Source organism: Nicotiana tomentosiformis, chromosome 4 (genome assembly GCF_000390325.3).
Source record: "Nicotiana tomentosiformis chromosome 4, ASM39032v3, whole genome shotgun sequence".
In the NCBI taxonomy this organism is placed as follows: Eukaryota; Viridiplantae; Streptophyta; class Magnoliopsida; order Solanales; family Solanaceae; genus Nicotiana; species Nicotiana tomentosiformis.
In genome coordinates, this window is record NC_090815.1 from 76,350,324 (window position 1) to 76,368,233 (window position 17,910).

The 17,910-nt window shown below is 34.5% G+C and overlaps 1 protein-coding gene and 1 long non-coding RNA gene across 2 annotated transcripts; one reads left to right on the plus strand and one right to left on the minus strand.

Moving 5' to 3' along the window:
- Window positions 1-3,277: 3,277 nt before the first annotated feature.
- On the minus strand, window positions 3,278-17,104 carry LOC104094967 (O-fucosyltransferase 10-like). Its single transcript, XM_009600992.4, has 10 exons — window positions 16,796-17,104; window positions 13,388-13,466; window positions 12,896-12,963; window positions 12,283-12,371; window positions 9,915-10,112; window positions 8,629-8,833; window positions 8,358-8,525; window positions 5,602-5,769; window positions 4,731-4,921; window positions 3,278-4,002 (listed from the first exon to the last, which is right to left on the minus strand). Exons 1-10 carry the CDS (start codon window positions 17,102-17,104, stop codon window positions 3,810-3,812), a joined length of 1,668 nt encoding a protein of 555 aa, XP_009599287.1. The 3' UTR covers window positions 3,278-3,809.
- LOC104094960 (uncharacterized) lies at window positions 10,617-17,190 on the plus strand. Its single transcript, XR_011415470.1, has 4 exons — window positions 10,617-10,945; window positions 11,072-11,109; window positions 11,852-11,904; window positions 16,870-17,190. It is a non-coding gene; the product is annotated as an uncharacterized lncRNA (long non-coding RNA).
- The last annotated feature ends 720 nt before the right edge of the window (window positions 17,191-17,910 follow it).

Sequence of the window (17,910 nt, forward strand, 5' to 3'; positions counted from 1 at the left end):
CCTTCGTATATATCCCTCATATACGTTAGGAGTGATGTTGTTCAACAACTATCTAAATATGCACTCTCTCTCGAGTAATACACACTAAATAGGCACAGTCGATTGAGAGCTCTTCAACCAACCACAATAATAACGTAGTTGAACAAGTAGAGAAATCCAACGGCTCAATTATATAAAAACATAACAAGAATTTATCCTACAAAAGGTTCTATCAAAACTCTAGATAACAAATTAGCCATTCATAATAGTATGCAAAACTACAATACTAGAATTCATAACCAATAATGGAAATAGGAAGAAGGAAGTGAAAAACTCGTAGAAGAATTTCCCGCCTTGTTTCTAGTGTGTTCTTGACTCCTTAAGACAAATCCCCGGTCTAATCCCGGTCTCCCTCTCCGTCTCCCTTAAAAATAATGTTTAATGACTATTTATATGTGTAGGGTAAAGACCTAGGCGAAATAACTAAGTTCAAAATCAAATAGGAAATAAAATAAGTCTGAAACCCGGAACACTCTCGCGACAGACCACGCGTCCCGAAGCAAAACGCGAGTAATCTCTCGCTGAAACCCTCGCGTCGCGCGCCCAAACGCGAGCATAGTGGCTCGCGTCGCCTGCTTCATTGCTTCATTTTGAATTTTGATTTCTTCTGCCTACTTTCCCATTCACGTTTTCTCTTCTTTTTCAATTTGTTATTTTGTATTTGTCTCTCGAATCATTGCTCCATAATATCATTATAATATTTTCAATAAATAAATGATCATGAATCATTCTTGTAATGTATAAAATACACATAAAATCTCTACTTTACTTTCAATTTCGTCTTTTACATACCTATACATAAAATAAATCAATTAAGCACAAATATAGTATAGTTTAGCATTAAAACCCCAAAATGTAAGGTAAGTAATGCACTAAAAATATGGAATTATAGCCAAATATCACTACCCCACACTTAAAAGTTGCTCGTTCTCGAGTCAACTAACAATTCACACTATCCTTGAGTTTTACACAATTGAGGCACACTACACCAATGACCATAGTTGATAGCAACAAATAGTAATAATTAAACCTTAGCATATGCAATCACATACACTTCCCTTTTCTTATGCCATACTTCAAAAATATGCAAACAAAGACAACATGCTCATATCCATCCTAGCCTCAAAAACTAACTCAATTTCACAATGTACTCATGGCTTGAACACCCAACATCATAGAGAGAAGTCTAATCAGTTAAGACTTTTTCATGGTTATAACGTGGGCTAAGGGAAGGGTAAGATATATTTTGGATTAGTGGTTTATCCTCCCAAGCACTTTAATACGTTACATAATAACTTTAAGCACAAATTCTTCAATCCACTTCAATTTCACAAACAAGATCACACCCCAAAAATATTTCCTATTTCTTTAAGCACTACTTTACTTTATATTCCACTAGCAAGAACAAGACAATAATTTATTCATCTATATTTTTCCTTCTTTTTTTTTTTTATTGGTTATGAATTCTAGTATTGTAGTTTTGCATACTATTATGAATGGCTAATTTGTTATTTAGAGTTTTGATAGAACCTTTTGTAGGATAAATTCTTGTTATGTTTTTATATAATTGAGCCGTTGGATTTCTCTACTTGTTCAACTACGTTATTATTGTGGTTGGTTGAAGAGCTCTCAATCGACTGTGCCTATTTAGTGTGTATTACTCGAGAGAGAGTGCATATTTAGGTAGTTGTTGAACAACATCACTCCTAACGTATATGAGAGATCAATACGAAGGGTTTAAAGGTGGGATTAGGGATAACGAAACCTTGGTGCGATCCGAGTGAGCCGTACTTAATGCCAGCTAGCGTAATTCGGAAGAATATGTCTAGTAAATTGTGGTAATTACTCAGGAGAGAGTTACGACACTCAGAGCGCTCATGATCGGTAGAGAAAACTTAGGCGAAATTATAGAAAAATTGTGTAAAAACATAACAAGAGTTTAAGTGTGGGGTTTTAGGCGAAATTAATAGGGATTAGGATGGAGGTGAGAGGAGAGAGAAAGGAAGATAGAAGAGATGAGAGACAAATGCTATCATAATTACGAATGTATATAATTTGTAGAAAAAATCCAGTCAACTTTGGTAAATAGCAAACTTTAGATATTTAGGGTAAATAACTTTATAATTTAGTATATATACAAAAAAGTCCTCATTGATTTCCCGTCTTGGACTTTGCCCCGTTCCTTATGTCAAGTGGAGGAGGAGAGAACAGTAACCACATTTTTTTCTGCTCTACAGCTCCGTTTGGTAACATTGGGAGGTATTCTTCAGCATATTTGAGCAAAGTTGGATTAATTCAGACTGTTACTGTACTAGAGCTGTGACTGCCATAACAAAGCAATGAAGAAGCTGTGGGACACAATTCTAGCATGTACATGTTGGATTCCATGTGCGATTATCCACGCAACACATATTCACTTTATGACTTGTAGTACTCATTTTCTCATGGAACAGTTTCAGTAACTCAACATCATAAAAGCAGACGTGACAATTTTATCCAACAATGTCCAGTTCAGTAACTATTTCAGTACCCCTAAATATAATATCCGTTCTGAACAAAACAAAATTAAAGCCACCGTCGCAGTGTGTTCATAACTCAATATCTTTAAGCCCATACATAAACTAAAGTAGATAATACAAATAACAAAGAACCTATGTTCTGCACCAAACTACATAAGTCGCATGTAAACTATATGGTTTACGTTATACCACTAAATATATATCTTTCGAAGCTGAAATTTTAGATATACATGAAATTGGAACTAACACTGTAATCATCACATAAAAATGATATAGCTATACCGCGTAAAAACAATCATAATTTTAATGCATAAAAAGATAACTGAGTTAATTTTGCAATAAACATACCCCATTTAAATATTTTAATAGGATGGAAAAGAAGAGGTCATGTAACTTTCTGTTCATCTAAAAGATTAAATAAAGAGGAGTAAAGATCTATCATTTTTGAGGTCTCCATCTTCATTATTAAGCTACAATGAGTGGATGGAAAGGGGCTGGAGTCATGGATTCTTAATATACCCCCTTCTGTTTTCCCCTTACATAACCACTATGAAGTTTAAACCTCCTTCTCGGCTCTCTTACCTTGACGAAAAATACCCAAGCAAGTTGGAGTCAACTATATGAATCCTCACTCTCCATGCCGTTCCATTTAAGTTCATATTTGTCCAATATTATATAAACTGCAAAAAACCTCAATACACTTGCTAAGGTAAAAACAATTGGCACAATAAATCGTGAAATTCAATTCACTAAAACTTATAGCATATAATAGGTAGAGTATGAGGAGTACAAACTTCCAAAAGCAATGTGAAGGCAGTAACAAAACCAAAGAAGAAGAGAGAAAGAACCAAGAATCTACACTATAAAAAAGAATAACTGAATCCTTTAGGATCTGAGAAACTGATGTATCAACTCCAGATAGATGATGGCTAAGGAAAAACTGGAAAATAAATTCTCATGATCTCGACTGAGATGCTGTAACAATCTTTGGTTCCTGTAATCAGTATTGGACTTAGAGCCTCAGATCTTTTCTACCACATTCTATTGGCACATAAACTGGTATACCCCAATATGATAAGCTGGAAGTATACTGATTTCCATGGATAGCATGGCAGCACGTGGAGACTTTGTTATCATTACGCAAATAACAACCAAAATAGAAGAGTAAATGGTGCTTGCAAAAGGATCCCAGATTAGTTGATCAACTTAGACTGCTCAAAATCAGAGGAAACTTAGAACCAGGGACGATTCTCAGCGAGCTACCATGAGGTACGAATTGCTTCGGTTGGTAGCTCTTTTTGACTCCCAAAGGCACCTGCATTCAGGTAAAGGATTCGAATAGATAGAACCTTTTCTGGTGGACTTCTTAACTCTAGGTACCATTATGCCCTTCCTGTCACTTTCGGCCAGCATTGATCCCATTTGACCCTTGAATTCAATCCAGCTGTTTAGCAGTACAAGAAAAAATAACAATTATGAAAAAAGAAAACAAAAAGAAGAAAAGAAATGATGTTATGCTCTGGACAATTATGATAAAGTTGCCTGGAAATTGAAGAGAAGTGGGATGAGTAAAGATGAGATGAACTTAGAGATGATACTAGATTGGTGAGAGTCAACCTAGAATGTATTCGGATCGACTCATACTAGAACTTGTTCCTCGTGTTTCAAAATCAGGTTAGATTTAGCCTCGGAAACATTCTGAAATGATCAACTTTTTAGGGGTAGTTCATTCCATTTCATGCCCTTTAGTTTGTTACTATGCACATTTGAGCTCACCATTCATTTTGCATTTCAACTGTTCTGGTTCAAAGGAGGCACAAATCCTTCCTGATTCAGGTAAATGATCACATCTTACTTTAATTCCTATAATGGCAACAGAATTAGGAAGTTAAATAAAAAACTTAATCTTTTTTTTTTTAACCTGCAGTATTCAATTTTTTTGCCATTAGATAATATCATGATCTATGAGCAAATAAGTTGACTCATATGCATAAAAATGCATGTAATTCTAACTTTGGGATCATGTAGTGTCAGCAACTGATGCTTTTCGTGGTCAAATCTTATTATACCTATCAGTGTATAATGCAGGAACAAAATCTGGATTGTACTTTCAGTTATACAAGAAGCAGAAAGAAAAGAAAATAGAAGACAGCTATAGGAAAAGGATCTGACCTTATACTTGTGTTCTGCAATAAAGATACAAGCTTGATTTTATCAGGTTTGATAGTCTTGGCGTGTCCATTAAAAAGGTACCTTCTATGACCAATCAAAAAATGAGGGAAGTTTCCCCCTTGAGTGGTTACAAATACCTCACTAAACAAGCATACTAGGTAGTCCACAGCTGCGAGTCTTGATGAATAACCCTATAAAACAAACATAAAATGGAATGAAATGAAGTGAACTTGTTTATACGCTTGGACAATCAGCTAGTTGCTTCCGCTAAATAGTAAATTAGTAACATAGAACTCCAAAAAAATTCCAATGACACAACACGGCTATGGCATGGTTCAGGATGAAAGTTCCAGTCACTAGAATCCTGTTGGCTGGTTTCTTTTTATGTCAAACTGAATAAATTCTCAAATTTTAGAAATAGCCAAATTATTACTTCTGCTAAATCATTAGCTTGTTGGCACTAGGAGGTGCTTCTGGCATTAGATGCAAATCAATGTTGGTTGAATTGGCTGTGCAGAGAGCACTATATCTCTGTGATTCAGTTCAATTTCTTAGCCGTGGTAATTTGGAAAATCGTAGCGTGGGAAGAAATATTTTTTTTATGAAGTAAGTAGAATTCATTGCTGGCATCAAGAAGATGCAAAAAGTAACAAAAGTTAGGAGAGGAAAGAATTTTAAACTACTATGTACTAGATACATCCCTCGAACAAATACTTGTCCAAGAACTTAGAGTTAGAGCAGAAATAGACAGTGGATATGTCCATTACTGAGTTGGTCCGATACTAGTGCATTCGATGGTGGTACTGGAGGTGGTCAACCATGTCCCACACACTATTTCTAGAAGAAATGACTTCTCATCAACAACTTATACCTCAAATGGAGCAAGCTCATCTTTGGTTGCCAAAGTCTCCTTGGTTTGTAGGAGAGGAAACATCTTTCGAAGAGGTGCTAGATATCTATCGGCCTGGTAAATCTTCCCAGAAGCCAAATAGATTGGAGTATCTTTGGCAAATCCCATACCCCTGAGCATCATCCCGACCTATCCTGACAAAGAAAAATATATGAAACAAAAGAGTAACTGAAGGCTACAACGAAGTACTAAATGCAAGAATTTGTATACCTGCAGCTTGAGCAATGAAATTGATATTATAAATAAACTAGTGTTAGAAACCGCGCGATGGGCAGATAATTTGATAAAATAGTAATCTTATAAAATTATGATTTAATAAATCATATTATTTTAATAAATATTAGTTGTTATTTTATTATTTAATATAGTGTACAGAAATATAACAAAATCAAAGGATACACATTATATGGTAATCAAATAAATTGTTTGTTCCACAATTATTCTTTATTATTATTAAATTAGCAAGTACTTAGTACTATACATTTACTAATATGACTTTTTATTAACTTGTCAATTGGCTTAATATTTTGATACTACTTCTCTTTTAATATAATACAGATATATATTTTCTTACTCTGGAAATATTTTTATATTTTTTAAACTTATGTTATACTGTTCAAAGAATTTCAATTGTTTAAATTTATCAATAATTTTCTTGAGTGTTATTTATTTATCTTTTATTTATTAATTAATTCAAAATATAAATATCATAAAATTATCTTTATCCCTCTTTTTCCGTACATTCTTTTCTATTGTTTTTTATTACTTTTCTCATTTTGTATTTTACTAAAAATTTAATTACGTGTATATGTATGACTTTTCTCATCATAATTCTAATTATAAGTCTTATACTTTATATTTTCTCACAAATTTATATTTTATTTCTTTTTTTGTTTCTTGCTTATCTAATGGTATTATCAATTACTTAATATTATTAAATTGACATATGAATTTTAATAAATAATCAGTTTAATATAATACAATAAATATAATTTTGTATTACTTTTGAAATTTAACTTGACTTTATCTTGTATGACTTTCTGAAATTATATCGATATTTAAATTTATCAATAATGTTTTCGAGTATTATTTATTTACTTAATTTTATCAAATAAATTTAAAGTGTGGATAGAATCACATAATATCTATTCTTCTCTTTATACATTAGTTTTTATTCTACAATATTTTAATTTTTTTCATTTAGTGTTTATCTACAATAAGAATATTATTGTATTATTTTTCTAAATGGATGGTGTTAAATTAATTCAAAAGTTAAATAGAGAAGTTCTTTTATTATATGTCATAAATTTACTAATATCTATATATTTTGAAGGAAACTATTATAAAAAAAGAAAAAAATGTATAAATAAATAACTTCAATGTAGAGATATTTAATTACTTTTAATTCAAATTAAAAAAGAGTAACTAATTATTAACTAACCTAACTAATTTTGTCCTAAAATTTGACATTTGTTGAATTTTTATTGTGACACTTGGCATCATGAAATTGATGTGCTTCTCCTATTCTATAGATAGATGGGAAAAGGCATAAGTACCCCCTGAACTATACTCGAAGTTCGAGGGACACACCTTATCTTTACGGGGTCCTATTACCCCTCTGAACGATTTTAAAGTGTAATAAATACCACCCTAAGTGATGACGTGGCATAGATACCAAACTCTTGGTAGACAGTGAAATACACGTGCTGCCACGTGTAATTTTGCAATTTCTTATTATTACTTGTTTCTGTTTCTAAATTTGTCTACATTAAAGAAAACATTGGCAGCACTCTCATTATTCTTCTTCACTTCATGATATTCCTGGCAAGATAGCAGCCCCCACAAGGTGAAAAATGATTTTACTGAATATAGTTAGAAAAAATATTTCTCAGCATTCACGGTCAAACATATGCAATTATTGTAATGTCTCTCAGTTTATGAAAAGGGGTAGAATGATTGAACAAGCCCTAGGACTATCCATCTAAAAGCTTGTCAGGAACAGAATAAGGTTTTAGTTTGATAGCTAGACATAAAGCTTCTACAAGTTATACCAATAATATATTCACCTCTTTTGATTACCAGAGTAGTTAGGAAAACCAAAAAAATAAGAGAAAGGTACATTTACTCCCTGTATCTATCCTAACCCCAGCCCCTATTCATCAAGAAAGATCATTGAGAAGAAACACACAGTGTTTGAAGCAGAGAAACTAAAAATGATTCACAATTTCCCGACTCCTCGGAAGGTCAACATTGGCATGTGTCCCATCAAGCCTCATAGAGACCTAGCCATTCTAAAAGATACATTCAGCAAAAGAGTGCACTAAGATGAAATGCCAGCCTCTAACATTTGTCTGTTTCTAAAATGCAATTTTGACTTGTAGCAATTTGTAGTAGACGCTCCAAGTATTAACAAGTATAACAAATAATTTCTTCCAGATCTACTCTGAAAGCTTCTCAATTGTACAATTTATTTCTAATTGAGAATTGGCTGGTGTTCAAGGCTGAAATACAGCACGTTGGTGCAATATTTTCACTTTTAGCACTTAAGACATAAGAGCTGCATTCAGCCTATAGGAATTACCTTCTCCCCTGAGGAGAAATATAACAGTTAGATCAGGATGTGACTTAGGTAATGTAATACTGATACATCCATTTTCTTGCTCCAGATAGGAAGCCCAATTGTATTTGAAGGTAAACAGATAAAAATAAATTCTAACCTCTACAGGGGTCATAGGACATTTTCCATTTATGCGGTTGAGACCAGGTGCAATAACACGATATTTTTGTTTGAACTTCTTCCCCCATCCCTTCTCACGTACCACATCCATTTCTGACTTTTCAACCACTCCTCCATCATAAATACAACATGAAAAGGCTACCATGTCCTTCACATGTAAGATGGAGTTTGCATCATTAGATTGTAGATCAACAGTGTCAATGGACTTCCAGAAAATCCTTTGCAAGCATAACTAGGAAGAGAGACTGTACCTCCTCAAAGCGAAGGTGGATAGAAATATAATTCCCACCAGAGTTAGAGCTCCTCTCAATCATGCGCTTGACTAACTTCTTTGCAAGTGTCGATATGGCCAAGGAGAACCTCAAAGCTTCATAATTGGAAAAGCATCTCAGGAATTGAAGATGAGATGGAAGATGCATTGATAATCTATTAGCAAATGGGGAAATATGAACAACCCTGCATATAAAGTAACTAGTGAACGGATAATGTAGGTCTGCTTAAGTAACAAAAGTGATATTTATAGCTAACTACATTCTTCTCTGTCAATGCCAGCTCTTAACATTCTTTCCTACTAGGAAAATGAAGTAGCATCCACTAGAAATTGAAAAAGAGTCATGCTAGATACAAGACTCTAAGATTAATAGTTAAAACTTAGGATTAAATAGAAAAAAACATTTTTCTTCAACTTAACATTTTTTTTTACGGAAGAGCTATCATTTTATAACACTTTGAATAGTTTAAAAAATATATATAACATAAGGTTTAAAATTAATTTGAATTATAATTTGCTAAAAAGAAATGAAGAAATTATAATTTGCTTAAACTACCGAAACTACTTATAGAAGCTTTTCCTTGGAGCTTATATTTTAGACTTTTAGTCCTACAATAAGACACATTGGTTAGTCAAGCAAAATAAAAGCAAAGCTCGAGAGCTGTGTGAGAAACGGAAATCTCAAGTGGACCAACATGATCACACACGTGGCAATCTAAAAAAGGCTGCAACCGACGTGGAACATGCAAAGTTCAGTCCACTGGTTCAGCAAAATTCTGCACACGTCTACAATAAAATTAGAACATAGTAATCCTGAAATATCACAACTGCCACTTGTCCGTAAGCATGTTGGACAGCCTTTAAGCAAACAGCTCAAGCAGAGATGTTGACCCTAAGCTCCTCTCGTTTGTGGCTTCTAAATAGGTAGTAAAATGCACGCTATCAGATTTCATTAATCTTGTCCCATATTAATGAGCCGTCATAAGCATATGTAATCTTAGTAATTTGAGAATGAGATGCAAAATGATGTATCTTCTCACCCTGGCTGACATGATTGCAAAAGAGTCGTGTAAAAACATACTGATAGTATTAAGCTGACATGCTGGATTAGAAAAACCTACTAAATTTGTTCCTTCCAAACGTTAAAGAAGAAGACAGAAATGTAAGCTGCTTTCCGGTGGTCATTTGGCAGAAAGTTTTTGGGAATGTCTTCTACTAGTGCAACAAGTGATAAATTTAGATAACTGAAACCATAAAACTACATACCTCCGCTTAAGCAAGACAGGATAAACCTCTTCCAGGTAATAGCTTGGAGGTGCCCAAGCCTGGACTCGCAAATTCCGAATATTGCTGATATCGGAATCATATTTCTCCATCAGATCTGCTGGCAGTTCTTTAACCACTGTAATATAATCTTTAATGGTGGATATGAAATGGTCCTCATCATAAATATCAGCAAATCCGCTGCAATGTGACAAAAAGGGAAACACCAAAATAATCTTTGTGAATACAGAAGTTAAATGAATGCGATTATTGGTATTATTCGAAGCAAAAGAGTGATTTAACATGAGAAAACATGCACCAAGGTGAAGCACGTAGTGACTGAACCTGTACTATGCATTCTGGTGGTTAATAAAGTTTAAATTAATATTTCAACACGAGAATAAAAGCCAATGGAAAGGAATATTCTTCAATTACCCCACACCCATTTCATTGTAGCAGCACATGGTGTGCTCAGTTAGAAACAGAGAAGGTAGAGAATGTGAAATAACTAAATCATCATACTATATTATAAGTGTGAAAACTTTTAGGTGAATTTATTTTACTAATATATCCTTCAAAAACTGAATGACCAAATTAGCCTTTAGCCAAATAAAATCCATTAAATGATTATTTACCACAATCAATCATTTCTAGAATACTCTACTCATCTTCTGCTAATTATTCTCGGCCCTGTGGTATGTCAGCTTTATTTCAACCAATATGGTCATTAATCATTCGGCCAAAAGAAAATTAAGTTGGTTGTTACATTGGAACCCTATTAAATGATAAGTAATTACTACAATGAGCTGTTAATTGGAAAGAATATTTATCACAATCTATGAATCTTCACCTCCTAGCTTTAACAGTTTAACGTTAGCTGAAGAACTTTTGGTTTCACCTCCTAGCTTTAACAGTTTAACGTTAGCTGAAGAACTTTTGGTTTCATTTCTGATCAATGATCACTTTTATAAATGGAAATGTATAACCCTCACCATTAAAGAAACAATAGATCTGGAAAGCTGCATATTTACTAGGTATGTTCATTTTCTTTTGTTATTTCCTATGAGTATTCATGACACTATATATTTTTGTTTATGCTAATTTTTATTTAGTATCACTTTGTAATGTTATTAATTATTTCGCCGGATAATAAATTGCAGAAGTATCAGCTTTCGTAATCAAGCAAATTGACTAGCTGGTGAGTTTTTGAGAAATGATTTCTTATAATCAAGCTAATCGACTAGCTAATTTGAGAAATTTGGTCTTTTTAAAATAATGAGCTTTATTAGAAGTTTCATGACATTTCTTTTCTTCTTCTTTTTTTCTTCTTTTTTTCCTTTTTCTAAATAAATTTCAAATTCTTGGGAAGAGCATGTTCCAAGGATGGGGTGTGCAACTTACCGTCACTATTTTTTATCATTATCTTTCTTATTGATCCCTTTCTCGCTCATTGACCCATTTTATTGATGGATTAATTCTATATAGATGTTTATGTTTTCCCAGTACTCCTCTCTTGGCATAAAAAAATGAAATATAAGAAAGAAAAAAGAAACAAAGATTTTACTTTGTTAATAAGGAATGAGCTAATTTATGGAATTTTGAAAAACATAGCACTCAGTAGATACACATAAAAATGGGAACTGTTACATTACACTTTATGCAAGCTTATATAACACTGGCTTTACATCGTATCATTTTGTTCTTGTATTTACTCTCTTTGTCAGTACATAGTTGCTCTTTCAAGCGTGAAAATGAATATTTCTTATTTATTATGTAAATTGGGCAATTGCTTTTACTGGAGTAGGTACTTCAAGAACATTGTCTATAAGGAAGTATTAGATACGATTCGAATATATTTCATGTTTGCACCTAATAACTTGAAAATGTAACTCTTAATACATTTTACATACCTAACTAAATTTAGTTGTTTAATTTTGCAGATTCAGACAATATCTAATCATATGTCGTTCAACAAATACGTCATTCGAATAAGGTGATTGCTCATCAATTTAAGTTTGTTCTTTTTCTCTTTAACTTTTCTATTACTCATTACACTTCAGTTTTAATGTGATGCATAGGTCATTTCATTCGGTACTACTTGCATAGGATACACACGTGCAACGCACGTGTTTAAAAACTAGTAAGAAAATAAATATAGAAAGCTTCCTTAATCCAACACAACATTGCATTTCTTTGTCTTGCACATCCTTCCATTTTTTAGTAAAGGATGTTCTTGATTTCATTAAATGTGTAATTTCAGAGAGCATGAGATCTTGAGATCAAATAAGAATGGGTGAAAACGAGGTGTAATTATCAACCATTACTTCGTAGGATTTTCACAAGAACGGAAAGTACTATTCTGAAAACTTGCCTTGAATCCCTCCAGACATTGTGAAACTCCAGACGAGGAATAAGAAGTGTGGCATTCAATAGCGCAGCAATGACTACTGCATTGCATATCTGCACTAAAATCAACAAGGGTGGTTAAGCTAAATTTTCATTTTACATTAATGAATAAAGAAATACCAAAAAACGTGTCCTGATACTTGCTTAGAAACTTATAAGAGCTACTACATGACTTAACTAACAAACCAGTAGTGCCCCTGATCTACCCAACATTTGAGCAACTGAATAAGCATATCAAATTCATGTCAAGGTAGTATAGGTCCATCTAGCTATTCAAAATGGCCAATTGCAATCACCATGACTTCTGTCTTCTATACTGTTTCTCTAATTAGGTTAGGGTGCCGAAAACAACTACTTGGTGTTTATTTACAATGAAAAATCAAACTTGAAATAGGAATACAGTAGCATTGTACTTTGGTAATGACCTGACAATTTAAAAAAACATTGATAAATCCAGCAAAATAAGAGATAGAAAACTCAAGTACAAAATTAAGTATAACAAATTTGCAATTTTAACAAAAGTTAGCAGAAAATTACTTGGGAAATACAGTGGCATATTGACTCATGAAATTACATACCGATGATCGCTGCTGATTGAGGCCACCATTGGCATCAACAATTAAGTAAAGATTGGTTCCAGGAGAACCTGAAATGGAAATAAATTTTGTTAGGTTCCTGATTTAATGTAACTATCAGCATTCCTACAATGCCCACCAACTTAATAATTTTGACCAGATGAAAACTAGTAAATGCACAATTGATTATCAATCCTAGAAATTTACTCTATCCCATGGTTTCATCCATTTGGACTTGGTGAAGGTCAAATTTGATTTCCATCAGGCTAATATTCTGTACGAATTTATAAGGTGGTTCAAAAACCAAAACCTTCTTACTGATACTGGTAATTCGCCCTATAATATTTTTGTCATTTCATCGCGAAAATGAAAACTTCACTAAAATCCAGTCTGATTGTGGAAAGTTAAATGCACACAAATTAGTCAAAATGCAGAGAGCTGTTCTAAGGAAGAATAAAATCCAGCACAAGTCAACAAGACATGTTATTTTGATACCTTTAGTTGAGGCAGAATTTCCAGTGGAACAGTGTCTTTGCTCTTTTAGCTTCCTTTTGTATATCCAGACAGAAGACAGCTACAATAAGATTGACAGATCATCTCAGCTAATTACCACCATGATCTCACAAGTGGGGTCTGGGAGGGTAGTGTGTATGCAACCTTACCCCTACCCTGTGGGGTAGAGAGGCTGTTTCCGATAGACCCTCGGCACAAGAAGATGAACAGAGACAACATAACATTATCAGTAGCAGAGGCCAAAAAGATAGTACCATCGATCTAAGGATCAGAAAAATATATGGTAAAAGTAATCTAAGAATCAAAAAAATAAATGGAAAAGGCAAAAAAAGCAATATGAGTGATTAGTAACAATGGCAAGGTACTAGGAAACCGGAGCAGAAAAATAATATGAACACAACACGTACCACATACGAAAATAAGACACTAACAGACTAGCCCTACACCCAGTACGAAAGTGGACAAACGCTCAACTACCTACTAACCTACAATCTTAATGCTCGACCTCCACATCTTCCAATCAAGGATCATGTCCTCAATCAGCTGGAGTCGCGTCATGTCCCGCCTGATCACCTCTCTCCAATACTTCTTAGGTCGCTCTCTAACTCTTCTCATACCCCCTAAGGCCAACCGCTTGCACCTCCTAACCGGGGCATCTAGGCTTCTCCTCTGCACGTGTCCGAACCATCTAAGCCTCGCTTCCCGCATTTTATCTTCCAAGGGAGCTACTCCCACCTTCGCTCGAATATCTTCATTCCTAATCTTATCCAACCTAGTGTGCCCGCACATCTATCTCAACATCCCCATTTCTGCTACTTTCATCTTCTGTATATGGGAATTCTTGACTGGCCAATACTCTACCCCATACAACATTGTCGGTCTAACCACCGCTTTATAGAACTTACCTTTAAATTCCGGTGGCACCTTTTTGTCACACAAGACGCTAGATGCTAATCTTCATTTCATCCGCCCTGCCTCGATACGATGTGTGAGATGCTCGTCGATCTCCCCATTCCCCTAGATAACTGACCCAAGATACTTGAAACTTCCTCTCTTGGGGATGAGTCGTGAATCAAGCCTCACGTCCATGTCCGCTTCCCCCGTCACGTCGCTGAACTTGCACTCCAAGAGTCCAAGTATTCTCTCTTAGTTCCTAAGTTGTGTGGTTCATTTTTTGTACCACACCCGTCGCGACACGGGACGGGAGCGGGTGTTGGAGCGGGATACGTCCCGTATTCGTTCAACTAACTTCGGATTCTTTCACCTGAGTCCATCGACAAATTTGGGAGGAAATTGAAATTTTGATTTCTCAAATTTAAAAATAAAACAGATGTAAGACATAGAAAATGGCATACCTTCAATATTGTAATACTTTTGTCTCATATTTGCTGCTTTGTATTCCAGAAAAAACAAGAATTCAAGGGGTCGTGTTCTAAGTTCGGACTTCTGGTAGACAGTAGCAGCGATATAGATGGAGAGTTGGTGGAAGGCCTTGAATGGCTTTCTTTTACTCTTTATAGATCTATTTTTTATAGTTTTGAATTTTGTTAGCTGAATCCCCGCACCCGTATCCATACCTGGATCCGCACCCCTAAATCTTAAAATTAAGATTTTGCCGAATCCGAACTCGGATCCGTGCCCGTATCGGATGCCCGTACCCGAGTCCGAGCAACTTAGTTTAATTCTACTCAACTTGAAACCTTTAGACTTATAGCCCGTTTGGACATAAAATTTGATGGAAGTTTTTTCCAAAAAAAATTCACTTTTTTCCAAAATCAGCGTTTGTTCATAAAATTTTCAATTTTCACTTGAAGATGCATTTTGGAAATTTTTTAAAATTTGAAAAACTCCAAAAAGCTGTTTTTCAAAATTTTCACTCAAATCACTCACAAAACTTCAAAAACAACCCAAACTGAAATTTATGTCCAAACACAACTCTAAATTTCAAATACCATTTTCACTTGAAAAACAATTTCACCATTTTTTCGAATTTTACAATTCTATGTCCAAACGCCTACTTAAGGGTCTGTCTCCAAACCTCCAACGACACCCGAGTCCGAGCAACTTAGCTTAGTTCTACTCAACTTGAAACCTTTAGACTCAAGGGTCTGTCTCCAAACCTCCAACCTCTCGTCAACACGGCCTCGCGTCTCATCAATCAGAACTATATCATCATCCCAGTGCAAATAGGAACGGGCTGAGTGCGGATCCTTGGTGTAACCCCATAACCACCGAAAAATGCTCTGAGTCTCCTCCCACTGTCCTAACCCGAGTCTTAGCTCCATCTTACATGTCCTTAATCACCCGAATGTATGCTACCGGAACACCTTTTACCTCCGAGCATCTCCTAATATATCCTAGGGACCTTGTCATACGCTTTCTCTAGGTCAATAAACACCATGTACCGAGGGTCAATAATTACCAAAATGCAGAAAGCATTTCCCTTTTGGCTTACTGGTATAAAATGCAGAATGTATATGATGTTGATAGGCTCATAGATTTCCTCAGTTCTCTCACTGATTAGAAATGGAACTGAGTTTTTGTAAGGTTACAGTTGTAAACACTATGCGCCATCTTAATGCTTGTGATTAGTACAACTTTGCTTACCATTAAACAAAATGTACAAGATTTTGCACAATCACAGGACTAATTCATCATTACAGTAACCCAATATTTAATCAAAATTCCTCCTGTTCCTATGCAAAGTACTGCAAGAACAGAGAGGAGCTGATGGAGACATGGAAAAAAACAGAGGAGGTGCAAGTAATATGTAGATTAGTTGAGGTGTAGACAGGTTGACGCGGAGGACGTTATAAAAAAAATACATAATTACAGATGTGCGCTTTTTTCTTTACAGATGTGTGTGTATGTCTACGTATATAAAGCAATGAAGGATAGCTGCAATATATGCATTCGAACCAAACTATTAAATAATCCACCGGTCCCAAATTATTCCCCATTTTGTGCTCAAACTGACATCAAATGCGAACTAATTAGTCACGATAAAAAAAAATGTGGTTATTTACAATAATGTTTAGAAAGAAATTACATTTTCATTTCAAATCATTTAACAAAATTCGTGTCAAAGTTTAAAACTATTGACCAAGCGAAAACTGGACAACTATTTTGGATCGTCGCAGAAAGTAACCAGCAATAGATCTTTTAACACTCAACTAAAACTTTCTCTTCATTTTTCTTTTCCCTTACGAGGTAAAAGGCTAGAAGTAACACTATTCTCTTCTCTCTTCTTTTCTTCCCTTTGCTTTCACGAAAGTAAAGTTCAATAGGGCTTTCACGAATTCCAAATTTAACACGAAGATTCTTCAGTGGAAGAGGCAGTTTCAGATCCGCTAAGCAAAGTAATAGATTAAACCAGGAAAGAAAAATTACCTGAATAGAGGAAGAATTATCAGCTTGAATGTCGGTCCAAAGCTTCTGAAAAATGTCATGGCTACGATATACAGCACCTGCAGGTGGTTGCAGCAGGGAAAAGAGTGGCCGCACGCAGCTGATCAGTCCCGAGAAGTAGAGAAGCGGCACAACCAGCAGCAAGTGCCTCCGACGGAAGCTTCCTCGCCTGCGTAGCCTCCTCCGGGAACTTTGCCGGTTTTTCGGCGATGTCGGCGGCGAGCTTTGTGTGTTGTTGTTGTTGTTATTGTTGTTGTTAATGGCGTAACCATTTGCACTTTTCGAAGTCATGCTAGAAAGAAAGAGAAAAAATCTATTGTTTACATTACAGTAATGTCTGTTTTATGAAGTTTGTATTTTTTGAAGAATTTAGAGAAGAGTAATAGTATAAACAGAAAGAGTGAAAGAGAGGAGTAGTGTAATAAGTGGAGTGGCCAGTGGCCGTGGAGTATGGAGCCAACAATGTGGGAGGGAGAGTGAAGTATATGCTTATAGTTAGTCTTTTTGACTTTGAAAAAGAAAGGGAAAATGATTGATGTGGCGTTTGTTCGAAATTTTTTTAAACTGTCAAGAAACAAGGTGAGCTTTGGGGTTTGGGAGGGGGGAAGCGTTGATTGAACAAAAATAATTACCTCCCTGTTTATGTATCACACATTTTTTTTTAGAATTTAAGTTTTATATATATATATATATATATATATATATATATATATAGTGATAAAGACTAGCCTATTTAGAATGTGAAATTTGAAAATAAGATAGATTAGTTACTAGAATAAATAAAGATGACTTGATAGCAAATTTATTACGATGAAAATAATATTAGTGAAAATAATGTTTATTACTAGAATAGTGTATATAAATTAAACTCTTTTTTTAATTTATTTCAAAAATAATGATATTTCTAAATCTGCAAATAATTAACTTTACATTTTTCAGTTTATTCTTGATGACAAACTTTTCATAAATGTTAGTTTTATATTTAAACAAAAGGTGTGACATATTTTAGATCACAAGTTCAAAAGTCTTTATTTTTTATAAACTTTGTGTCAATTCAAACTATGTCACATAAATTGAAATGGATAAAGTATTTTTTA

What these genes read in the sequence shown, in the direction of transcription:
- LOC104094967 (XM_009600992.4), bottom strand. Translation starts at nt 17,104, where the DNA reads ATGACTTCGAAAAGTGCAAATGGTTACGCCATTAACAACAACAATAAC. An exon ending in ATAATTCTTCCTCTATTCAG is followed by an intron (nt 13,467 to 16,795) that starts GTAATTTTTCTT and finishes ATCTTATTGTAG; the next exon opens with CTGTCTTCTGTCTGGATATA. An exon ending in AAATTCTGCCTCAACTAAAG is followed by an intron (nt 12,964 to 13,387) that starts GTATCAAAATAA and finishes TTTCCATTTCAG; the next exon opens with GTTCTCCTGGAACCAATCTT.